At 42.9% G+C, this 25,862-nt stretch overlaps 2 protein-coding genes across 8 annotated transcripts in view; one reads left to right on the top strand and one right to left on the bottom strand.

Moving 5' to 3' along the window:
* The window catches only part of DUSP16 (dual specificity phosphatase 16), a 59,576-nt gene extending 43,518 nt beyond the window's left edge, over positions 1-16,058 (top strand). For all 7 annotated transcript variants that reach the window (XM_051770765.1, XM_051770760.1, XM_051770762.1 and 4 more), the window contains 4 exons: positions 6,113-6,276; positions 11,533-11,692; positions 12,387-12,510; positions 14,214-16,058. In XM_051770765.1, coding sequence (XP_051626725.1) covers positions 6,113-6,276; positions 11,533-11,692; positions 12,387-12,510; positions 14,214-15,390 — 1,625 coding nt within the window. In that variant the 3' untranslated portion in view covers positions 15,391-16,058. The remainder of the gene's footprint in view (positions 1-6,112; positions 6,277-11,532; positions 11,693-12,386; positions 12,511-14,213) is intronic.
* Positions 16,059-20,279: 4,221 nt separating this feature from the next.
* The window catches only part of BORCS5 (BLOC-1 related complex subunit 5), a 71,535-nt gene continuing 65,952 nt past the window's right edge, over positions 20,280-25,862 (bottom strand). Inside the window, exon 4 of the mRNA XM_051770770.1 lies at positions 20,280-24,391. Within this exon, the coding sequence (XP_051626730.1) occupies positions 24,161-24,391 (231 nt within the window). The 3' untranslated portion in view covers positions 20,280-24,160. The remainder of the gene's footprint in view (positions 24,392-25,862) is intronic.

A 25,862-nucleotide genomic window follows, 5' to 3' on the forward strand; every position in this document is an offset into this window, starting at 1 on the left:
GGATGGATGGTATTATAAAAATGTAACCTCTCGGGCACAGGCGCACGCGTCTTGTAACATCTTAGCCTTGGCAAAATAAACCCTTTCTTATCTCACCCCTAATTAACTGCTCCTGGAGATTTTTTCAGCACTTAAATCCCCCGGCAACACCTTTCTTTAATTCCAAGTTAGGTTTCATGACTGCACTCACAAAGAAACAGTAGGAAATCCTCACAGAACAAATGCAGTGTAAGCTTGTTTTTAAGTTTTTAGCTGTTAGAATTTGTATATGCATGGAGCTTTCATCTCTGTAGGGGTTGTTTCCGTACTTGGACAGTTCTATAGAAAAAGCAAGTTATACCTAATGCTAAGGTCCCCTACTTTCGTGTTTCCCTTTCCCTGCAGAGTTACAGGCACCTCAGCTTTTGCTTTTCAATTTCACACCCACACTTAATCCACCTTATCTCTGAAGTATAGCCACGTCACTGTTACTTTGTGCTTTGTCAGTATGCACATGCCTGATTAGCAAGAGCAGCTATCTCTAGATGATTAAGATAAAACTTCTGGTTCAGATCTCTGGAAAGATGTGAGGATAAAAAGAAATTACAGAATTGGCTGATTCAACAGTAATTTACTGAGCAACTATAAAGAGAGATAAGGATTGCCTCCTGATTGATTGATTGATTGATTGGGGTTTTTTCCCCCCCTATATGTTAGAAATACATGAAAATTGAGACATAGATGGATGTATGAGGGAACATCTGTGCTCTGTTCAACATGCATGCAGGAAAGACTGAAAACTGAGGGTGAATGGGTGATGTCACTGAAGCAGGGCTGTTTGGCTAACAGAACCATCTGTAATTACAGCCAGCTAACAGCCTGGTTACTGTACTGTGTCATGTAAGCATTAGTGAGCTGCTCAAGGTGAACTTTGAAAGCTGGTAGTAGGAGAAGGTGGCATTCTCCACTCTTTGCAGAACCCTGCAGAAAAGAAGGGTGTTTGGGAGAGGTGGGGGGGGCAGGAGAGCAAAGGGGGTGCTGGGCTGGTGAATGGGCAAAGCGTGCAGGGTAGCTGGAGGTTTCAATGTGCTCAATGACAGATGAAATTTTGCTGGACCAGCTATGATATCCTAAAGTCAAAGCTGCATAACCTGGGACTGTATGAGGAAGGGATGTGTGTTGATGTGAATGAAGAACAATGAACAGTGAAGAACATTTTGAAAACTGATTTTTTAGTAATTGGTGTTTCTGCTTAACTTTTTTGATCTTCCCCAGGCCAAATCAGTAATTAATATGTTTCCTGCAAATTTGCCTTGTCTAATTTTGGTCACATCTCTGAATGGTTTGACATCCTGTTGAAGGAAATATAAAGACAGGTAGGAGGAGGAGAAATCAGCATAACATGGAATGAACATAAGAAACACCCACTTGTCCTGTTATGGTGTTGTTCAACTAGAAAGGTTTTATTAAGTATTGGATAAAACCAATGAAATTACCTGCACTTCACAACTTTGTACTAGGTGTTCAAATCAAGACCTTAGGGCTTAACTGACCTTGCCTTTGCAAACCTCCATAGTGGTTTACAGAGCTGCAACTGCAGCATGGTGACTGTCAGCACTGTGAAATGTTCCTGGGCTGTTTCCACAGAACAGAACTGAAATGAGCTGATGTATATATAACCTTGTGCTTCTCAGTAGTTACTCCTCTGTATTAATTTAGGATTTGTGTTTAGTGGTACTTAAACTAAGTAGTCAAAAGGATTTGGATTAATTACATTCACTCATTTAAAGGAAACTCATCCCAAATCAATAACATTTCTCTATCATTTGTTACCACCTGATCCCATAGTCTTTCCCTTGTCTCTTCCCGTGTCTGGCAGAGTTAATTGGGAGTTCTTTTTGTACGAGGATTTATGTGGTGAATCTGTAAGAAAGAACAACTTTTACTGTGGAATTTTGCTGCAACTTTTTCATCCCTTCTGAGTTTGGCCCTGATTTGTTTTCTGAGTTGGCTGAGAACTGAAGCTTCTGATACCAGGATTCCCTTGAAGATCATACCTTAATAATCACAATTGTAGTTAGGGAAGTGGTGGAGTCTTGATCAAAGGAAAGTCTATAGTCCCCACTTTGCAGAACCATAGCAACAGGGCAATCAAGTAGTTAACTGGATCTTGCCAAATTTCTGCTAATAGATGTGGAAGCTTGGTAAGCAAGAAACTCAGGCTTTGCTGTAAACTGGGAGGTGTTGGGTTGTCTGTCACAGAAAAACCACTGACAGCTTTTGGCACCTTGACGTGGTTTTGTAGAAACATCCTGTCGCACGTCAAGGGAGCTGTTTCAGCTCAACTTACCATCCAGGGTACAGAAAACCTGTATGGTTCATAGCTGTTTAAGAGAGAGTATTTTGGAGGTATTTGTCAGTCATCTATTTTCAGGGCCCAGTTACATTTATCAAGTAATTCAGTGAAACTCTGTTAACCCAGTAGCTCTGTTACTGATCTGTAGATTTATTCCCACCTCCCCCATAATTTCAACATGCTCTTGCAATTGATTATTACTCACATGAGGCTGGAATAGTGGTGGGAGAAAGGGTGTTATTTAGAAACTGGCTTCAGAAGTAAAGTGTATTTTCTATAATTAAAACAAACTGCACAATGCTGCCAATGGCCCTATTGCAACTGAGGTAGGTAAGGAGATTTAAAGGAAAAATTTGCCTTGTTGCAAATGTTATTCTCAAATCATGGAATTTGAAACAAAACCCATCACATCTTTTTTTTTTTAAGGCTCAGCTTTCTGTTCTGCATTCCCACTGTAGACTAAATTAATTTTCCAAGTGTTCAAGGTTTATTTTGAAGACAGTCTGCTTCATTTAGAGCAGAAGTGTACAGGTAGTCTGAGTGCTTAGAGCACCTTTCTTGTAAGAGGCTCCTCATGTAGACTGTGTGTAGACTTGAGCTTTGGGGACTCATGGGAGCCATAATCTGTGTTAGGAAAAAAGAGACATTAAAAATAAATACCTTTTCTCTACACATATTTTTTTAAATACATCTCCCTATATATTTTTAAAAATAGATATATTTTGTAAGTTAGTGCAAGCAAACAGTGATGTGTGCAGTTCCTTAGAACAGAAATTAGTCTCATAATGCCATGACAGTTCAGTGGTCATACATGTAGATGCTGTTGTTCCAGACCCCTGATACTATGTTTGTTGCACTTAAAGAGATTGGTAATTTAGCAGGATGCATATACAAGTGCGTTTTGTTGGTGCAGGTTTTGTTTGCTTGTGGTTTTTTAAAGCAATTCTTCCACATACGCTGACCTAGAATGTATTTTTCCTATTGGGAGTGCTGTAAATGAAAGCCAAATTTATTAAAAAACTACTTCCTTTTTGAAAACCTGGTCATAGAAGATGGCAGGGAAGATAGCTTAATATTTGAAACAATTTCATGCTTTTTCAAATCGGTTCACTACAGAAGGTTAAGATATATTCAAAGGAAAGGAAGGTTCACTTGTGAGCACAGTAAAGATAGGTAATGTAATGCCAAACTTAACTGATTTGAGAGCTTTGTGATTATAATTCATGTTGTAAAGATACTGAAGCAACATGTTCCTAGGGAAGCATAAGTAGAAAAGAAGAAACATGACTCTGAAAGGATGAATGCCCTAGAGGAAGTGTTGAAGAATCCAATCTTGAATCACATGAATTTGCATTGACAGAGCCCTGGAATAAAAATAAAATAAAAAATTACTCCTTACACTTATGGTGACAGAGCATGGGTTTCATCTCTCAGAATCTCAGGTGTTTTGCACATTAGCCTCTTGTCACAGGTTTCACACAGAAGTGAGACCAATCTGTAGGTAGTTGGGAAGAAACCTTTATTGTTGAACTCTTCCCATGTAGTCTTTTGCAAAGAAAGCACAGACATAAAATCCTTGCTTATGGAGCTTCTCTGTAAGGACTTCTCTATTTTCAGCTGTGGGGGTGAGAGGATCCAGAAAGCAGCCAACAATGTTCCCAAGAAATAAAGAATAAGCAAATGAAACCAAAGGCCAATAGTTGATTTCCCCTTCTTCCCCACCCTATCATAGAACTGCTTCAATTTAATCTGAGAGGCATATACTGCCTATAAATTCAAAGAATGCTTCCTGTAACGGAGGGGAAAACATTGTGCTGTACAGAAGAAAATTTAGAAAGTATGCGAGAGAATTATTTTGCAAACTCTTCCTGTCATTCAGTGGACACATTGAAAAGCAGGATCTGTGCTGCCTGAACAGGGAAGTTGTAAAGCAAGAAGGAGGAATCCCAGGTGACAGAACAGAAAATGTCAGAGCCAGACCTTTGCTGTGTCTCTAGCTTTGGTCCTTTAGTTTAGAACTATGGCTCTGTGATAGGCAGTGCCTTAGCTTGTCTAACAAAATGAGTTGTTTATTTGTTTGTTTGTTTGTTTGTTTGAGTGAGCAGGAATTGGTGTTCATAAATTGTTTGCTCTCAAATCTGATTGCTGGCTTTTTTTGTTTATTAGATAAAATGGGCACACACTTGACTATTACCTTGATGTTTCTGTATTGACTAATGATACATATTTTAAAACCTAAACAATAGGCATATAATACAGGCAATGGTAATGCAAGCCCTGGCAAAATAGTACATTATCTTATTCCTGAATAATTGTAATTCATGTCTTCAAACTGTATTAATAGTAAACATAACATTTGGCAGATTCAGCACATTAATACTTCCAATTCCTTGATGACAAAAAGGTGCCTCATTCTGAACAGCTTATAATTACTCTTCCTGCAGTTAAAACTCTGTTCAGCTCTAATGTGTGGAAGTAGCTGGGGTTTTTCACTATGGTTTGCAACTTTCACCCCTATTGGCTGACTGTTAAATGGTGAAAACAGCCAAGAAAAGTGTGTAACATTCTGATTTAAGCAGCTGCCTTAGGTTCTTCTTCATACTAGTTCATGAAGGTGAAGTATGAGAATGAGCTGAGCCTGAGGTTTAGTGAGGCTTGGTAAAAGCCAGCTAGCTTTTGTGAAAATGTGTCAAAGTGTAAGTTCTTTGCTGAAGGTTTCATTGGGGTTTTTTTATAACTGTGGGTAAGACCAGTTTGATGACAGCTGGTAGCACAGATATGTGATGCAGCCCTTGTGAATGGGGTGGAAGCCAGGAACTAGCCAAGCAAGAAAAAGAAATGGAGCTTGAGTCTCAGCTTCAGGTTTTATTCCCTTCATGCTTCATAGCAGCTGTGCCATGCTGATGGTGAAACAGCCAAGGAGCATTTTTGGTGGCCACTAGGATTTTAGGTGGACTTAAATGTTTTATCAGTCATTCCACTCTGGTTTTCCTGAGTGGTTTAATGCAGTGGTGGGAAATGGTAATGAAAATGTTTGGAGCCATATTACAGGTAGGGCCTATCAACTGGTGCAGATAAAGAACCAGCAAGCATTAAAGGGAGTAGAGACTTCTGGTGGTCTGCTGGGGGAGTCCATGGCTTGGTGAAGTCTTCCCCCTGTAGTCCCCTCTCTGCTTCACGTCCCCCACTTGAGGTGGAGAAGGCTTGGTGTGGCTTTGAAAGCTGAAACTTCTTCCAGTGTGCTGAATGAAAGACGGAGGATGAATGAGGAGCGGCACACAAAACAGTGATGCAGGATTTTAAAAGCTAATATTAATAAATGCATATTGACGCTTTCACTAAATTGAGTAAACATTACTTTTTCATAATGAACTCTCAGTATAAACCTAATACAGAAGAAGGAAGTGTTTAGAAAAACAGCTTGCTGGGGTGGAGACGAAAAGGTGTGCATGCTTTGGGTATGGTGGGTGCTGTGGCTGTTTTTCGAAGTCTCATTTCCACATTGTTAAGAATGGGAGGAGGCATCAAACACTTCTAAGGAATGGAGGTAGAGAGAAATTCTTGGCAGAGTGGGAATACGTAGCGACACCTTGTCTGCTACTGAATGGTTCCACAGTCATGGTACATCTGGAAGAGGCACAGTTACAGTTTCTCTTTAGGGCTTTTCTGCTTGCCCCTCAGTGCCTCCCCATCTCCTATAATAAATGGTGCTTTCTGAGAACTGGTACGGGCACCAGTGCCTACACCACAACTGAATACATATGCTTCCTCTCACAGGTGGATTTGCTGAGTTCTCCAGCTCTTTTCCTGGTCTCTGTGAAGGAAAATCCACACTCATCCCTACTTGCATTTCTCAACCTTGCCTACCCGTTTCCAACATTGGCCCAACTAGAATACTGCCTCATCTCTATCTTGGGTGTCAACGAGATGTCCTCAACAAGGTGAGTATTCTGGGTGTCACGGGGTTTACTTGGATGAGTATATGAGCTCCATGTATCTTTATCCATGCTTCTGTCATGCTTCATCCTTATAGCTATGAAACAGCTGAAGCAGGTGCAGGTAATAGCTGCCTGCATAAGCCATGGAAAGCTGTGTGAGAACTGATGATCCACCGGGCCATGTAATTAATCTACGTGCCATGTAATATGAAACCTGGTCTTCTTTCTCCTTCGTCTCAGAGAAGATGATATGGTACTTTCCTCAGTAACCTATCAACCAACAGCAAACTATCATATCTGCCATTACAGCAGGTGTACTTTCCTGTGTACAGCTCTGACTGGTTTGTTTTGGCAGGTCTTGGATGTTAACACAATTAAATTTAATGGTTACAGTAGGACAAAGGAAGATAGTCTGTTTTTTAGTATTTCCTTCAAGTGCTAGAAAAAATAGCATTTAAATACCATGAATTGTGTAATAAGGGACTACTGCAAACGAATCTTTGTACATCGACTGAAATGTTCAGACCTGGGCAATCGGTGGGGTTGTTTAAAATGAGCTTTTATGGTAGCACTGCACTAAGAAACTTCTACTGTTTTTAAGTACATGTACATTTAGTAATTTTTGCTCCTAAAGTATAGCCCAGAATATTTTTGTGTATTTAAAATGGTCAGCAAAGTCATCAAATATATCACTTGTAGGATGCTGGACTATCAGATGTTTAAAAGAGCTTGTCTCAAATTGCAGTAGGTCTATATTCCACAGATATTTGCTTCCATGAGGAGATCAACTCATATTGCTTCCAGTCTGAATCTTGGGTCCCTTCACAAAGGAATTTTTATTACTTCTGCTGCATGTGCCCTCTTGCCTCCCATATTATCTGACAGTCCTATTCAATCTCCAACAGCCTTCATAAGCTGGCATTAAATACATGGATAGGGGAGAGGGAAGGGGTGCTTCACCCTACCACATTGTCTTAATTATGTGCAAGGCTTTTGTGTATGGTTTTGTATCCATGTACAAAGCTTAAGCCAGGAACTATCCTACATAGTCCTGTAACTGGATCACATTCATGTACTTTGACCATTGTATTTTTCACTGTTTTCTTCTACTTTCATTCCATTCCAGTCTGGCCATTAATAGGCTATTTTTAGTTATTTTAAGGGCATTTTTGAAGCCCAAGTAATCATGTAGAAGGTAACTGTGCTTTAATAGTGAGGACAGAAACAGAGGATAGTCAGCAGTCATTGCATCTACTTTGTCCTTTAAAATCTTCCTTGTCTTTATTGCCAGGTAGTGAATCAGCAATTCAAACTTGATTCACTTATGATGGATGTCAAAGCAGCTTATTACTATTCCTAAGTAATTTGTGGGCCCCAGACAAAAGACAGCAGGAACTAAGTAATTAAAAGGAAAAAAAAAAATTCTTTGCTTTCAATGGTAGGGTATTAGAAAGATGCTTTTATGCTGTCTGTTCCAGTGTGCCAAGGGCAGGTGCTATTCTAAGACAGGGTGGGGAGGGAGGGAACAACTTGTTCTCTTCTGGGGCCAGGGATGTGTTACTTTGTTTGGGATGTGACTGGAACTCCAGTGGTGTGACTCCTAAATGGTGCATAATCCCAGGGGGTTGAAAGAGGCTGTTCCTTGCAGTAAATTGGTGCATATGAATAAGCGTTGGGCACAGGCATGGTATGTGTGCCTCTCCAGGAATGGAATCCAGGTGGTAGCAGCGGTCAGAACTTCCATTATAGGGCTGGAGGAGGCTAAAACCTCAACTACTGCTGGTGAGCCCTGAGTGTGGCAGAGCTGGCTACAGCTCAGCCCTGGGGGTGGCTCTCTTGTCCATTAATCTACAGTCTTGATAGTTTCCGTGTGTGTTGAAGGAAGTCCTGCAGCTGCAGATACTTTAAAATTAATGTAAGAGCCCCAGGAGTTGGTTGGATTGGTACTTCTTCACATACTCTTGGGAATGAAAATCAAAGACTACTGTGTTTCCCATTTGGTGTGGAGAATGACAAAAATGACAGCATACCACCTACAGAAAGTTCAGAAAGTTCTTACTGCCTGGTGTCATCCTTGACAGTCAATCTTTTGGAAGTTTTTCCATTGGCAACTAAAATACCTCTTAGATTTCTTATTCATTTTTAGGACAAATACACATCTTATGATTTCAGATCTACTTATTTTTTGTATCTTTTTCCTCTTTGAACAAACACGGGAAATGCTTTGTTCTGGGCAGGTCACTTGTTCCCTGCACTGAAGTAGACTTTAGTGTCGGTGGTTTATCCCATCTCTTCAGTGTACATGGTTGCCTCTGGAAAATGCAAAATGGCTTCCATCTTTAATGTTGGAAAATATTAATAAGCTGTGGAAACAAATTACAATTTCTACCTCGTAAAGTCCATGTGATGTTTTCCCAAGTGTTGGCAACTCCCAGTTTCCTGTATTTAATCACTTTCTTGATTTAACTAGAAGTGGTAGCTGGACATTGGCACATTAGGAACACAAATAATGGATCTCTGCTGCTCTTCCTTCAACATGCTTTGCTTCTGGGGAAGCCTGTATCCTATACAAGGATATTGGGGAGAGCAAGAAGGATGACTCTTACTACATTGGTTGCCCAGAAATACCTGGTAAGAAAGCTGGGAAGTAAAGAACATTCAAAAGTGGAGGGCCAGAAACAAAAAAAATAGGGATAAATAGCAAAGTTCTGTCTTGGTTAAGACACTCAAGGAGCTGGGAAGTGGTTAAGTTTGCATGCCCTGGTTTAATGGCCTTGTGGGAGGTACTTGGGACAAGAAGCCAGCTTTCTGTTAAGATTAAAATAGCTGTTTTCTATTCATGTCCAGATTAAAAAAAAAAAAAAATTGCTGAAAAATTTTAGTAAGATTTCCAAAACTATTAAGATGTAGTTGTACACACTGACCTTATTTTTGCCTTCAGATGCTATCTGTGAGTTATGTCACCAGACATACTGATTTTTCTAAAATTAAATTGTCTCAAAAATATCAGCAAAAAGAACTCTTAATCTGCATTACTAATTTGACCTGATGATTTAAAGATTTTGATATTTTATCAAGATGAGCCTACCTTTTTAGGAGCTTTATAAGCTTATCTCAGAGTGAATGGCTAGGGGAATGCTTCTCTTGTTGCAGGACTGTCTTCATGATCTTTTAAAATACTACAGCTACTTGCCATTAATACCTCTGCTAATAATGGTTTATTTGGCAAAGATATGCAAACAGAAATGCTTCGTTTGTGTCCTTCAGCAGAACTATTGATTAATTCAGGAAAGATTTAGGAGACTTTTTATATTTTTTACAGATTTCTTTCTAAATGTTTAAGTCTGAAAATACTCATATGTTTTGCAGTGTTGCAATACTAAAAACCTCATAAAAGTTTTAAGAGAAAAGTTTGTTTCAGTTTTGGGTCTCAGTGTGATACATTGTGGTTATCTCTGTGGCATTGCAAGAGGGTACTGATATTCATTGCTCTTTGTGAAAGAGAGGGAGACTAAATTCTAACCTCGACGGCAGTGATAGTGTCCTTTCTGAAAGTTAGTATAATAGAAAAAAAAAATCTGTATTGTGGTTATGGGCCAGAACAAGCCTCCTACTTACACCTCAAGGTTTTTACCAGCATTTAAACTGTAAAACTACCTGCTTTCCTGCTTACATAACTATTCTCTTTCTTTTCTTCCAGACCTGGATTTTATTTCCTGGAACAAAATAACATTTTAGGGTGCTATTAATTTTCAGATTAAACAAGTCATAAAATGTAAATAAGCTTACAAAAGAGCATTTACCTTCTTTTCACAAAGTTGTTAGTATTAGGATTTCTGGATCTTCCTCCCATCATAATTCACTTCTTCCTCTTGGGTGCCTTACAGTCAAGGCACTGTTATGGTTATTATACTGGAGCAGGTTGCACGGGGAATGATTGATACTTTAGAATAGAAGGAAGTATAACTTCTTTCTTTAGCCTTAGGCTGAAAGACAAGTACTAATATTTTGGGGTGGTTTTTCGGCTTGTAGATCTCGGACTTGGCATCTTTTGTTCCCATTTGAATAATCAGTTCCACATCAAAAACCTTGCATAACTGTGGAATTGTGATGGCTGGACTGTGCAGCTCACCAACGTTTATGTTTTAAAAGAAATAATAAGGTTTTCCATTCTTCTAAATTCATTCCCCCCTCCCCCTGTCCCTTAGCTGTATTCTGAACAAAAATGCACCATGGCAGTCCATTTGTTCATTACCTCCCTTCTTTATACATGAGAATGTTCATGACCCTCCATGTACTTTTGTACTGGCTATTCCAGTTGATCCTTCCTCATCTTCAAGCAGTGACAACAGGGAGTGAACTGGTTTGGAGTCAGTATTTCAACTTAGTGATCTGAAACAAATAATCATTTCACAGAAGTTGATGCTGAAGAGCTTGGGATGCTGGAAGGGGAAAGCTGTGTAGCCCAGGACAGTGAGGGAGGGATGCTGGGCATCAGGGGTATCCCTTGCACATGTAAGATACCAGGAGTCAAGCTAGTCCCCTGCACCAAGAAACCCATTCCCAGTACCTTTCCTCTCTGGATAATTCCAAATATTCTCCTATTCCCTTACAGCACTCCTGCTTTTAAACATGTCAGTATGTAAGGAAGGTGCAACAGCATCAGCTGTGAAGGGCAGGCAGGGCTGAAGGGAGCTTGCTGGTTCAGCCAGGGAGATGTGCAGGAATGGGGAGGGGGAAATCAGTGATATATTGGAATTTTCACATTCCCTTAGAAAAAAGAAAACCCCTGAGACCTGAGAGGAGACTACAAAAGGCATCCATTTCATTTCATATTTCTCACCAATACCTGTGATAGGGCAACCTCAGATATCTGATTGGGAAAACACATATTCAAGTCAGCACATGGGAAGTGTTTGTTGTCAGCTTGCACAGTGAGAATTTAAACCGAAATAGCAAAAAATTCATTCTCTTGGAAGTGATGCTTCAAAGTAGCAGAAGGTATTCTACTATTATTTCTGTTCTTTGTAAACTTTGTTTTTATGGGATTTGCAGTCCAAATGTTATTTGCACGCACTGGATGTCTCCTTAAAAGTTGTTAAAAGAATTAAAAGCTGAGGAGTTATCTTTTTCTCAAAAGAATGTCCCTTATACAGCTAAAGGAATTCCAACACAAATTTCAGTTTGTTTTTTAGCTTTGTAATGTGCCAAAGGTACCTTTTGACTTCTCTAGGCTTAATCTTTCTCTCTCTCTCCTAGGAGCTGATGCAGCAGAACGATATTGGCTACGTACTGAATGCCAGCAATACTTGTCCGAAGCCTGATTTTATTCCAGAATCCCATTTCCTCAGAGTGCCTGTGAACGACAGCTTTTGTGAGAAAATTTTGCCTTGGTTGGATAAATCAGTCGATTTTATAGGTGAGAAGAAAATTTAAATTCTTTCTCTCTCTCAGTTTTTTGATTGCTCTGTGTGTCTGCCTTGCTGTTATGGTTGGAGAAGCCCTGAATGCTTTCTGGGTGGTATGAAAATACCCTGGGGATCTGTGTACATGATCAGCATCGCTTTATAAGCACAGAAGCAAAATAACAGCAAAGTAACATTCTGCCACTGCATGTTCCAGCATGACAGAACAAAAACAGTTAAGAGCACAACTCTGCTTTCAGGCAGCCTGGTAGAATCCCAATATATGTCTGCAGAGAGTGAATTAGAAATTTGGACATACAGCTTCTGTCCTGACCTGTGAGAAGTGAGCTAGCCAAATTTGAACTGGCCAAATTGTTCCATCATGAATGCTTGCTTGTTACTTGTATATAAAATTAGAAACAATTACCTTTCCCAGACATCTAAATAGGGTGGTTTATGTGCACATTAAATTGAGGTATACTGTAACTGTGGTATGTTTCCTGTGTGTGTTATGCTTTTTCTATACTTAGTGCTGTACAGTGCTGGAGAAAAGAAGTGATTTTTTTGTGAAAAGCTTCCATGAGATTTGTAATTAGCAGTTAATTTGGAAGTTTTGAATAATTTTAAATAACATTGCTTTCTTTGCAAACTTTTCATCATGGTAAAATGCTGCTGACTTTGACTCTTGCCAATTTCTTTGCTATGTAGAAAAAGCAAAAGCATCAAATGGCCATGTGTTAGTGCACTGTTTAGCTGGGATATCTCGCTCTGCCACAATTGCTATTGCCTATATCATGAAGAGAATGGATATGTCCTTAGATGAAGCTTACAGGTAAGAAGAAATTTCCTTTTCATACTAATTCTTGTCCCTGTGTGCTTATTTTACAGTGAATGATAAAATGTTATAGGACCAAGGGTAGAAGCAGACATTTTACCTGGTAGTTCACTGTCCTCTGCACACTCTTGTTTGAAGCATAAGACTTCTTCCAGAAAAAAATTAATGGTGTTGAATAGACATCACACAGCTCATATTATGTGCCCACCTGCAAAATGGACTTTGCTCCAAGTAGGCAAATACATGGAATGTAAACTGCCTATTAAATGTATGTATATTGTCCTGGTTCCAGCCAGGAAAGGGTGGGAGCTTGTGCAAGCTGATATTCCAGGTTATCATGTCAGCTCGACTATTCCTTAGCACTGTTGGCTCTTTCACAAATTAAAAAAAAACCACTAATAAAAAATGCAAGTTTTGTTTGACATTTTTCATGTGCTTGCCTGCATTTGTGCTAGTATATACACAAGTACACCTTTCCATTTTTCTCACGCTGGTTTTAATGACTGCACACTCATCTTCTGTACACTTCCCCAGAGAGGTTATATTTTTAATAATATTTAATTTTCCCAGTGACATATAATATGTGTGTTTGTACTACATTTAGCTCCTCAAGGTTTCTTCCCTTGTTAATTCTTTTGTCCAGGAATGTTTCTTTAAAAAAACCCCAAAACCAGAGGAGGAGGGACTTGGGCAGCTTTCTGCTTTGCAGCCTGTAAAAGCAGAGTATTTATTTAGCTATGTTGCAAATCAGACAGGTAGGAAGTATGCTTTTGTATTTAACTTTGAAGTATATGACATGATTTCTATTACTTAGGTCTTTCATACATTTGGAATTCTGGTTCAGCAAAACATTTTCAGTATCATTGCACCTTCTCCATATTCAACCCAGTACATGACTGTGTGCTTGGATTGGCACACCTGTGCCAGTCAGGCTGCTTCCTACAGGACCCAAAAAATAGGTGAATTTTTCTAGGGATTTTGCTTTCCTGTTGCCCTTTACTGCTGAACACCTACAGGACTTGAGAGAATGTTCTTTGTTTTAATGCTGCATTTGCACCTTTCTGTTTTTCTTTTTGATTATCATATCAGTGGTCAATACCAGCGTGGGGTAGGAATTGCTGGAACTTGCTGGATAAGGTCAAAATCTATCATGGCTCTTTGTCTTGCCTGACAATGATAAACAGGGTAGGAAGTGCTCACTGCAGTAACAACAGCATGAGAGAAGTGAAAGGAATATGTGATGTCATCCCTTGGAATGATGTGGAAGGTGTCCACTCTCTGTAGCACATGGGAGACAGTCTCTTGGCTAAAGCTCACATGTTGTTCATGCAAAACTTGAGGAGCTCTTAACTCCAGTCAGAAACCAAGGTAGCAAAGATCCCACTGATGAAGTAAATAAGGAAAATGATGCACTCAAATCGTTTGTGGACATCCTGAAGAGTTAAAAAAATGCTTTCTTCCCCACCCACTTTTTAGCCACCTTTAAGTAGCTATAGAGACAATTGACAGCATCCAGCATTATTTTGCTTAAAACTGCCTTTTTTTAACTCCATCCTCAAGTTACTTGTGCTTGACTGAACCCTAGTCCAAGCTAAGTTAAGAATAGGCTGTAGACATTCACAACATTCACTCGAGGGTTATCTTAGGTCTGAGCAGCAGGTTCTTTAAGTAATTCTTGTTTTTTTGTCCCTTCTTACCAGATTTGTGAAAGAAAAGAGGCCGACTATTTCTCCCAACTTCAATTTCCTGGGCCAGCTTTTGGACTTTGAGAAAAAGATAAAAAACCAGACCGGTCAGCCTGGACATATTAGTAAGTTGAAACTTCTGCATTTGGAAAAAAGCAGCGAGCACGTGCAGGTCCCAGAAGGAGGGCAGAGCAGCCTCTCCATGAAGCAGCTCTGCATCACTGCTACCTCCGAGATTGTGGAACAGAAACCCACGGACTGTGGCAGTGCCCCACGCGGGCACCTGTCCCCTCTGGAAGATGGCCCACTGGTGCAGGGCATAAATGGACTGCACGTCTCCCTGGATAAGGTGGAAGACAGCAACCGGCTGAAGCGCTCTTTTTCTTTGGACATCAAATCTGTGTCCTACTCATCAAGCAGCAACTGTGTGACTGCATCGGTTCAGGGCTTTGCCTCCTCTGAAGACACCCTGGAATACTACAAACATGCAACTGCTTTAGAGGGTAGCAGCAAGTTGTGTCAGTTCTCACCTGTCCAGGAAGTGTCGGAGCAGACCCCAGAAACCAGCCCTGACAAAGAGGAAGCAAACCCTCCCAAAAAATCCCAGAACACGTGGCAGCTGGACAACCAGGGCAAACGGCAACATCTGGGGAGAGCCAATGGCAGTGCCACCACTCAGCGGTCACTCCTGTACCCCCTCCACCGGAGTGGGAGCATGGAAGACAACTACCGAACGAACTTCTTGTTCGGTCTCTCCACCAGCCAGCAGCATTTGGCAAAGTCTGCTGCTGGGCTGGGCCTCAAAGGCTGGCACTCGGACATCTTGGCTCCTCAGACATCGGCTACATCCCTGACCAACAGCTGGTATTTTGCAGCCGAGTCCTCACATTTCTACTCTGCCTCAGCCATCTACGGGAACAGCGCCGCTTACTCTGCCTACAGCTGCAGCCAGCTGCCCACGGGCTGCGAGCAGGCCTGCGCTGTGCGCAGGAGGGCAAAGCAGGGGGACCGAGGGGACTCCAGGAGGAGCTGGCACGAGGAAAGCTCTTTTGAAAAGCAGTTTAAGCGCAGAAGCTGCCAGATGGAGTTTGGGGAGAGCATCATGTCAGACAATAGGTCCAGAGAAGAACTGGGGAAAGTAGGCAGTCAGTCAAGTTTTTCAGGCAGCATGGAAATCATTGAAGTGTCCTGAGGGGCAGCAGGCTTGTGTGACTGTATCAGAGTTGCTTCCCTCTCCAGGCTGCTCCCCCAGCATTTGAGAGATCCCTGTAAATCTGAAACTGTGTGTAAAAAGGTGGGGGGAGGGAAGAACCTTGAGGCTTCAGTGTGAATGCAGCAAAAGGTTAGTGCCGCAAAGAAATGACGGGCAAGCGTCTGCCCGAGGACACCAGATGTACCGCTGGATTTTTCTCCTCTCCTCTCCTGAAGAAGGGCAGAACACTTCAAAGGTCTTTCCCTGATAGAGGAAGCAATTGTATGCAATGGATTGCACAGCATTTCAGTGGGTTTTATAAAGGAATCTCTCTTGGCATCAACCTTGCTCTGGTTCCACTGAAACACGTTCCTACCTGTCAAAACTAGTTTTGTTCTCCCCTCCTCATGCCCCATATGTTCACCAGTGCACCTTAGCCCTGACACTGAGCCAACCTCTGGAGGGAGACCTTTTTTCTGTAAGAAAGGAGGCTGGGAGCAATTCCAAGGGACATAGGGACTGGTTACAGCAAAGCTTGTCTGAACACACATTTCAGACAAATGTAAATACTGGTGTAACTATTGTTCTAATGGATAGGCTTTAAGTGATTTGCTAGAGAGCTGCTTCAGAGAAAAAAAAACAGTACCTCAAAAAATATAAAAAACAAACTAGGGCTTTATGGCTGCCACATGCTGGTAGTCAGTTCATCAGCAATGTGAACAAGTAACAACTAGCCACATTTGATTTTTTTTTTTAAAGCTGTCTACGCACAAGTGTTTCAATTGGTTCAGCAGCAATGCCTAAAAGAAGATGAAAGAACCATACTTAGGACTGTTTCCCCCAGTCTTTTGATACAGTATTCGTATTTTTTATATTAAGCTGGCTTCTGGGAGAGGGGTAGTTGCTTTGGCTTCTAAACTGTAATGGAGTGGTTGATAGGTAGGGTTACATGCAAGAGAAGTGGCTGCTACAAGTGGCCACAACATGCTTTTCTTGACAGTTAATAATTCAATAGGAGGCTCTTGAAGGCTTTTTTGGTTTGGGGTTTTTGTTTTGTTTTTGTTTTGTTTTGTTTTGTTTGGGGTTTTTTTGTGGTTTTTAAGATAAAAATGGGGTAGGCTTTTATCCTTAACTGACCAGTACCACTGAGGAACTGCTCTTCATTTATGGTCCCAGTCCTACATGGGGTGGGGGCAATGCGGGTAGTTGGGTTTTATTCCACTCCAGCATGGATTGAGACTGGCTTCTCATTAGTTTTGCTGACTTCATCAGATAAAGGGAAGTCTGGCTGGCTGCCCAAGGAAAACAGAAGGGGGCTCCAGTGTCCCATCATAGTGTGTGTGAAGGAAAGGGGGTTTGAGAAGGGACAGCTTTCCATTAAGGGAAGCCACTCCCCTCCCACACTCACAGCTTCAGAGGAACTCGATCCTGGCCATTGTTCTCTGTCCCAGTGTAGGGTCTTGGTTTCCCAGCATGCTGATGTGTGATTTGTCTGCAGACGCTCAAGGCTGTACCGTGTCCTCCCTCATCACTCCAGAGAAGATGCCAATGTGAGGAGGTGCCACATCCCTGCTGCCAAGGGGGTGTTTCACTGAAGATTAGGCACAGCCCTGCTCATGTTTTTGACAGCAACCCAGCTGCTTCCCCTCCAGCTCCCATTCCTGCGGTAGCTGGGCTGCCCTGTTCACCTTGGTTGACGTGCCCACGCGGCTGCAAGAGATTTGTGGTCAGTGAGGGGTGGTACCAGAGGCACTGTGTAAAGCTTCATCCTTCATGCTCTGAGGGAAGCTGCACATGTCTTAACCTTGGTCTTTCCCAGCTTCCCCTCAGAAAATGTGTATTGAGGGGAAACTATATTTTTTTTGTCCCATTTCAGTTTAGGCAGCTGAAAATTGTACATCACATGTAACAAACACTTAAACCCTGGCCAACAGCTTTAAAAAAAAATTTGTCAGCAGCAACCTGAAGCCCTAATTCAAGTGAGCAGCTTGGGTTATTTTAGGGTTTTTTTTACTGTAAGTTTAGCTAGTTTGTGACTCAAATCTCAGGTTTTACTATATTGAAAAGTGGAGAAGATTTTGTCATTGATATGTTTTGTGGCTAGGATGTGACTTTAATTTCCTACAGTGGACTGTTGAAAATAGCACTGAAAGCTACAGCATTGATTAACTTGATCCTAAAAAGTGCAAAAGGCACAGGGAGAGACAGTACCAGGAGACTGTTTGGGCTGTGTGTACGAGATATTGGAAGAAGAGGTAGCCCAGGCAAGGGACAGGTTGACATCACACATATCAGGTGTTCATTAAACATACTGGCACTTGACTCTGTTTATGTATCAGGTGAAAACAATTACATTACAACTCTTTTCAGCATATATATACACATACTCTGTGTGTATATACCTATGTAAACAGTTTAACAGTGCTTCCTCCAGGAAAAGCCCATGTCTGTGATTTAAACCAGTTAATGGGGGTTAACACATATCAATCCCTGAAGACAGAAACAGATTCTTCCTATCTTTTGTGCTCCTTCAGACATGTGTTCCCCCTTCTCTATGTTTGGGTTTTGGGTCTTCTGCTGTGTTTGTGGTTTGTTTGCTTGATTGCCCTCTGAGGAACTGAAATGTGGTCTTGTGGCTCCTTGTGATTTCCAGTACACTCTAGTCCCTGAATGAATCAAAGCTGTAGGCTTGGTATTTTCAGGGGATAAGTCCCCATAGGAGGAAGCCTTAACCCCATGTCCCACACAGGGTGGTGCCCTGGCTCCTATCTGAACTAGAGTCCTGTCCCTGAACAATACTGGAAATGGTTTGTAGAAGTCTGGAAGGCAAAGTGGAGGATGTGAGAGGGGAAATGTGTACATGTTCAATATGAATATAATCTATGGCCATTGGTGTATGGCATACTTGGCATATTTGGTTTATGGCAAGCTATTCAAATTGTTCAGAGAGATGTGAGTTTCTCATCTTGTTGTGTCATGAGAATTACCTGTATGTATGATGAAATAAAATCAGAAATGGTACCTGTTTATATAGAAGGGCTGAGGAAGGAGTTGTGGAGTGTGCATTACCTGCCTGCAGTACAACCTGCTCCTGAGTAGGCAGGACGAGCAGGGGGCTTGTCCTTTATCATACATACCCTTCTCTGCAGCTGTGCCTGCTCATGAATTACATGGCTTGAGCAGCTTGTCACAAGCAACCACGATTTTATAGCACCAGTAACCACTTAGGCCTCTTACCTGTTCCTGAATACCCCACCTCTTCTGCTCCCTTGAAGAGCAACAGTGGCACTTTTCTGCATTTAACACATTAACAATGTCTAATACAGTTGTGAGTAACCTGTTCCTCAGGCAGCTGTGTTAGTCTTGTTGAAGCAAGTATTTCAAATGGATTAAGTTACCTAGAATGATCCCCCTGGTTTGTTTGGGTTTTTTGCCTCCCATACTTCTTATTTGAAGATTAATGTAATTACTTGTTTAAATACTTGTTTTGACTGATTCTGTCAGTCTTGAAGCATGCAGAGCAAGTTCTGCTTGCTGAGATTGGAGTACGCCCCTCATTGCTGCTTCAGAGAATAGCTCATACAAACTACAATGTTTGTGTAACAGCATCTTCAAACTCAGGTGCAGTAGCAGAAGGTTTTTCTTTTCTTAAAAAGAGAATTTCAAAGCATAATCCCAGAGAGGGAAATGCAGAATTCTTAGCCTCCCTAAAAGAAACCAAACCATCAGCCAGAGCACAAGTAACAACCCATGTGAGTTTCTGTGCTTATTTTCTACAAACAAGATGTAGCAACTCTTACATAGAAACCTGCATCAGATAGAGTCCATCCATCACCACCTCAGACCTGCCCTGGCTTTGGGGACTGCTGGGTGAGCAGTTTTCCTTCACAGAATCAGAATCACAAAATACTGAGTTGGAAGGGACCCCCAAGGGGTGAATGGCTCATACAGGGATCAAACCCACAACTTTGTCATTATTAGCACCACTTCCTAACCAACAGAGCTAATCTCAGGGTTCCTGTGGATCAGGCTGTCCCGTGCAGGCTCACGTATTGAAGAAGTTAAAACCTAACTGTGGCAGCTAAAAGCAAGCCAACAGCCCCCACAGAAGGATCACAGACCAGCTGAAAGAGGCTAAACTTGTGCTAAAAGCAGAGTCTGACCCATTCAGTGAAGTGCAAGGAACTGGGAGGAGGAGATGAGCAGCCAGCAGGGCAGAGGCCAGCCTGGAAGTCAGCCTGTCCAAGGATGCCCAGCTCCAGCTCCTTCTGTGATCTGGCGAAGAGCTGATATAAAGCATCTGTCAGGACATGGTCTCTATTTGACAGGAAGATAGGTGTGGGAGGAAAGAATGAAAGAAACAGGATGTACTCTGCTGCTCATGTTTAATCTTCCCACTCAGGCTTGGGAAAGCCGCTGGGTGCACACAAGGTGCAAGTGCCCTAACAAAACAGGCAGTGGTCTCACACTGCCAGTGCTTTGCACAGGGAAACTGCAGTCTTACACAAGTCTTGAGTCCTTGATCCCAGATCCTCATCACCTCCACGAGGTTGCCAGCACAGAAAAGGTAGGCAGCCAGCTGAACTACAGTCCCACCCCACTGCTGGTGAGTCCCAAGCATTGCTGCTCACATCATGTATTTAAACTGGACATCAGTGCCAACCAGAATTGGGGTGATACTGGAAGAAAACATTTATTTTCACTCGGGGATACGTTTCCTTACAGTCCCAGGGCAGAGGCAGCCCCAGGGCAAGTGAGACCAGCCATGTCCACAGCACGAAGGTGGGTTCTGGGTACAAAGCAAAGCTCAGCACTGTCCACATAGGTCACGGCAAGAAGTGGTGCACTGAAAATGAAGAATAAGCAAGGCAATTGGAGAAACAAAACACTTGGGAAAGAGCCACACCAAACGTTTTACTGCTGGAGCTGAGGAACATGTAAGCATGTAGGGAGCTGAACGGAGAGCAAATGTGCAAACAGGATAACCACTCATAAACCATGGAGCGCTCAGCCACAATGCTGGGAATCAAAATGCATGCTGGCAGCTTGGGAACAGCAGGGACAGTACAGTGGTACCTCAGGACACCACTGGCACACAGTCAGAGAGAGGGGCTGGCTCATACAGTGCATGGGCTTGAGAAAAACATGTATTTCTACTCTTTCTGTGTAAAAGCTTAGAGGAGGGAAAAAACACACTTTAAATATTTCAGTATACTTAATTTAAAATGCATTTACTTAAAAAAAAAGACCTGAAAAGTCTTTTCTGTCCCCTTCACCAGATCTTCACAGAAATTGCCCTGCAGATAGGTTGGCACTTTAGCACCCTGTCAATGTATTCAATTACAAAACCAGAACAAAGCAAACCTCTTCTGCACGGGTAGCACACTGACCAGTGCGGGATGCAACAAACACCAGTGGCAGCACAAGGGGAGAGTTGCAACAGCAGTCAGGGGAAGGACCAAAGCAGTTCAGGCCAGCAGGGAACCACAGACTCAGAGACTCACTCTCCTCCCCAGCTTTTCAGAAGATTGCATATCAAGAAGCTTACCTTGTGCCCCAAACCACACACCACTTCAGAAAGCAGAAAAGGGCAGAAATGTCTGGTTTCAGGGGAGCACGCCAGATTATTCTCAGTTCATAGCACTAAATTTGTGGTAGAAGTAACAGCTAGCACATTTGTGAAAGATACCTGAGGCCTCCTCCCAAGAGCATTTGGCTTGGAAAAGGAAATTCATAAGCAGAAAGGTAATTTCAGTCACATCTCAAATCTCCTGCTAAGCAGCATGGGAGTGAAGCGACTGTCTCACCCTGAGCATCACCTGCACCTGAAGCTGAAAGCAGCGTGTAGAGCAAAGGCAACAAGGAGCAGCCAAGCAACAAACAGCAGCTCAAGAAGATGTGGCATGAGGCATCTTCCCCTCAGCAAGAGGGCCAAAGACTTACAGTTAATGAAGGCCATGACAATGTTTTAAATAAAGCTGTAAACCATTGCTTGAGAACAGTTAGAGGGTGCATTCTGTCTTACAGTACCCATACAGGTGACTATCCTGTGGAACGGAGGTGATGACGTATGAGCTTTGGAAGAGGTTCCCCTTCACATTTCAGCTCTGATTTCTTTCTAGTTAAGCTAGTAGGTCTTTCACAATCTGCCCTTGCTGTATGGAAAGCTCTACCTGTGAGGCCCAGCAGCACAGCCAGTGTTCCTAGGAATAAGCATTTTCTCTCATTCTCAGCCCAATGCCCAGGTGTTTTTCAGCAACTGAGGAAGGAACTGATTTGCAGCCTTCAGTCCTGCAGCCTTCAGATGGGAACGCTATTCATTTGCCCTCATTAGCACTGCATGGAGCAATGCTTTTATCTGATACTTAATGGTATGAGGCTAGATGTCTAGAAACCTTACACGAGAGAGCATCTTACATGAGAGAACATCTCAAGGGCCCTGCCTTGAGATCCAGTATCAGGATCTTCCCACTAGCATAGGCTTCCAGCACACCAGGGTGTGGGATATTAAATGATCCCGTCTGGCAGACAGCTGAATGTTGCACATTTTAAACATCCAGACAGCATCATTTGGACAAACAGGACAAAAATTACTGCAGCTGCTATTTAAAGCAGTTCAATATTCTTGTGTGTCTGATGGCAGAAGGCAGGGACACATTCCATGATGGACAATGACGACTCACCTGGGCATGGCCACGATAAGCAGGTTCTCATGGGTTAAGTCTCACACTGTAAGCTTTTAACAAACCAAGTGTAAAATAGGCAGGAAGCTTGAACAAGGATGTTGTATCCCATGCAACACACAGCATATGCCTACGTACATATTACTTTGTAAAACCTCTGGGGTGGGAGCAGCAGGCAAGGAGGCCTACTCTGCTGCCTTTGCTAAAAAAATCTCCTGCTGAGTTCCTTGGCCTCTCTGAAGCAGTCAATTGCTCTTCCCAGGGCATCATTCTAGGGGGCTTAATTTCTATAGGACTCTGCTTTCAGACAGTGTTCAGCAGGCCCTGGGGTCCAACCACCACTGTGGTTCAGATGCACATCAGTTTGCTGCAGTCTGCATCACAAAAATTCACTCTACACTACATGGCCTTTGGGAATGCAACAAGAGAACAGCCTGTTGCTTCTTGCCACCAGGCAATAATTAATATCATCAAAAACCTACTCCATTCTTATTTCCAAATGCTCAGAGACAACCTTTTGCTGATTAAATACTCTTAAGTACCAAGATGTATCAAAGCAAGTTGCCTTTGGCAAGTCACCTAGCCTTGTGCTGTACTGGAGGCTGGTTTGTCCCTGACTCTCAAAGAGGGCCGTCCTCACCACTGCAACTGCACTCCTGACATACAACCACCCTTGGGGTTCATGGGCACTTCAGCCTCCTCACCAGCAACAGCATCCTGGGTCCAACAAAACAGACACAAACCTACCCTGGCCCAGCAAATCAAGGGCTCCTCACTCCTGGTTACATTCTCTTTCTGCTGCGACAAGAGCTGCCATGCACTGGTGATGCAGGCTGTTAAACCCTATTTCTAGATCTATAAATATTTTTACAGCAGCATGTAAAATATCCCTGTCTTACACAGGGGGAAACCAAAGCTCAGAGAGGTGCTGCAAAGTGCCTGCAGCCAGCAGACCAGCAACAGACTTGGCAACTACCCTGTCTCCTGTGGGTCAGCCCAGCAGCTGGGCAGCATGGATATGCTGCCTGCCTTCCAGCAGTGCCCTTGGCTTCCTTGGGAGAAGGCAAGAACATCCTGTTGCCTTTGGAGCAGGTGGCTGAGAACAGTCCCCAAAAGGCCATGTGGTTTCAGTCATGAAACAGTGTGCTTAGGCCAGCTCTCAGCACAATGGCAGCTAAGCCAGTGCAAAGACCCAAAGGACTTCTTGTGTCTCTCCACTCCATACACCAGACGGTAAAGAAGCAAGTGCACCTCTCTGGTAGAAAAGACAGCACTGAGATAACTGGAGTGTCCCAATAAAAAAGACACATCATTTCCAACTTTGGGATGGAAAGTGAGCAGGTTGGTACCAGTGCCTGTCAGAAGAACATGAAATGCCACCAGCTGGGGCATGGGGACATTGCCAGGGCAAGGGGGAAAGGAACACTAAAGCTTGCTTAACATTAACTACATACATATCTAGAACAGTTATTCCTTTACAGGCTCATAAATTAGTGAGTCCATACAAACAGGAGCCTCGAGGACATGCCAAAACCCTGCAATGCAAACCATGTTAATTATGATAATAGGCAGATTTTAATAAGCCAGTTCCTGGCTCTTACATTTTCACCTATAAAACACACATATTTCCAAGGCCAGGGGATGTCAGAAATACCTTCCAGCCATCTGATCATCTAAACCCCAGTGGCACAAAAATCATGTCAGAAGGTTCGTCACACCCTGTATCCCTTTGAATATTTTTAGTAAAAAACAAAAATTCAGATGAAAGAAAATTCCTCCTCTGTAAACCCCAACAGCAATGAAACAAATGTCTCTGCACAGGCGGTGGTAGTGGTAAAGGAGACAGGAGGCCAAGAGAAGGGAGATGAAAGAAATGTAAATCATCTTCTCCAGACGACAGGACAGGGGAGCTCCTGGATTCCTGGCTGTGCAGTTCTGGCAGCTGATGCCGTTCTTCCTCCGATGCCCTGGCAGAGTCAGGCAGCACTGCTGTCTGCTTCAAACATCTGCCAGTCCAGCCTGTTGGAAGTGTGTCTGTGCTGAACACTGGAGCATGGAAGATGAGGAGGGGCGGCCTGCCGGGTCAGCTAGGACTTCAGCTCCCGGTCAGGTTTCATGCTGAAGGGCTCCAGCCTCTCGCTCTCTGGCAGCATGCTGTTCAGCCGCTCCATCAGCGGGATCGTCTGGTCGATGCCCATCTGGATACGGCGAAGGATGGCAGACATCTCATTGACCTTCTGGATCTGCTCCGCATACTTGGCATACTTCTTCTGGCGCTCCTGCATGAAGCTGTAAAGAGTTTCCACAGAGAGGTCCATCTGTTTAAAAACAACAAGTAGAGCAAGGCACATTAGACCAACTGTTGCTGGAGACGTTTCAGCACTCTGTCTTTCCTAAAAGCAACCAAGAACCACCTTAGATGCCCCACTGGAGATACCAGACAGGTAGAAAAGAGCTCCTCGGAAGGTACATAACCAGTTTGTCACTAAATGGGGTTCATAGTTGTACACCAGGGGTGACATATGACAACCTCAGTTCTACACCCAAATACCTAATCAGAAGATTCTTTATTTGCAGGACTGAAAGCCAGCAGGCACTGCCAGGGATTTCCCAATAAACCAATATACATATCTTCCAAGTTACACAAACTCAGGGAACGCATGGCCTCTGCCTACACCTGTAGTATATTTTCACTGGAGATTGTTCATTTGCAAGCATTAAGCTCTGCCATACTTGCCAGTGCTAATTTTCCTTAGTTGCAGAGTAACCTGGCTAAACCAAACCACAGTTGTTACTACCATTGTCATCTGGAAAACTCCTGCCTTGAGAACCACAATGGATTGCTACTGTCCCTAATTTCCCTGAAACCCAAAAATAAGGAGTGTTATGAGTGACCCCCAGAGAGACATTAAGTAAATTAGTCATGCAATTAAACACAGTCAGTACCCAAACATGGCTCAAGCATGATGACAATGACAGGAACTGCTGTGCTGTTCCTGCCACTGAGTGATGAAGGTAGCCTTTATAATTCACAGTCCAATCTTCTCTTCAGCCAGACCTGCAAACCCCAGGCAGAATTCAGTCAGTAGCTTCCGAGTCAGACGGTTTAAGCTGTTTTACACATTGTAAGACACACCACATGTTCAAAGAGTTTGGTAACAGGTCTGCTCCGAGCCCTCAAGCCCGTATCTCGCTGTAGCTGCACTCAACAATCCCGGTCATTCCAGCGCACAGGCTCTTCGGCTCTTCCGACTCTGAAGACATTTTGTGGAAAGTCCCTCACTTGGGACACAGCACATGCCCACAGGGGCTGCTGAGTGAAGGACAGAGACAGACACACACTGACCAGTTTTAGCCCACTGCCACCTCTTACCACTGTTTTTTCCAAATCTCTCCCATCTAATCACTCCCAGAGGAAGGAAGTCACTGCTCATGATGAAGCAGCCTCAGGGAATTGGTGCTGGGAACTCCTGGTCTACTAAGAAGCACAGGTTGAAACCACATCCCTCACACTTTAACTGTGTGACAGAGTCAACCCATTTGTCAGAGAACAGTGACTGTACCTGTCACCGGGGACAACACAAATTTATCAGTGCGGTGCTAAAAAACACACCGTGCTAACCTGATCTGACTTACACAGTACTTAATCAGCAACTGTAATCCTGACCCAGTATCCAGTGGCGCAGGTTTGTAGGGGAAAGCCTTCAGCAGGGGGAGGAGTGGGTGGAAATGGTGCAAAGCGGGAAGGTGCATCCCTCACCAAGGACGGAGGTCCCACCAGGGAGCACT

Source organism: Manacus candei, unplaced genomic scaffold (genome assembly GCF_025592945.1).
Source record: "Manacus candei isolate 608988 ecotype Guabito, Panama unplaced genomic scaffold, ASM2559294v1 h1tg000124l, whole genome shotgun sequence".
NCBI classification, from domain to species: Eukaryota; Metazoa; Chordata; class Aves; order Passeriformes; family Pipridae; genus Manacus; species Manacus candei.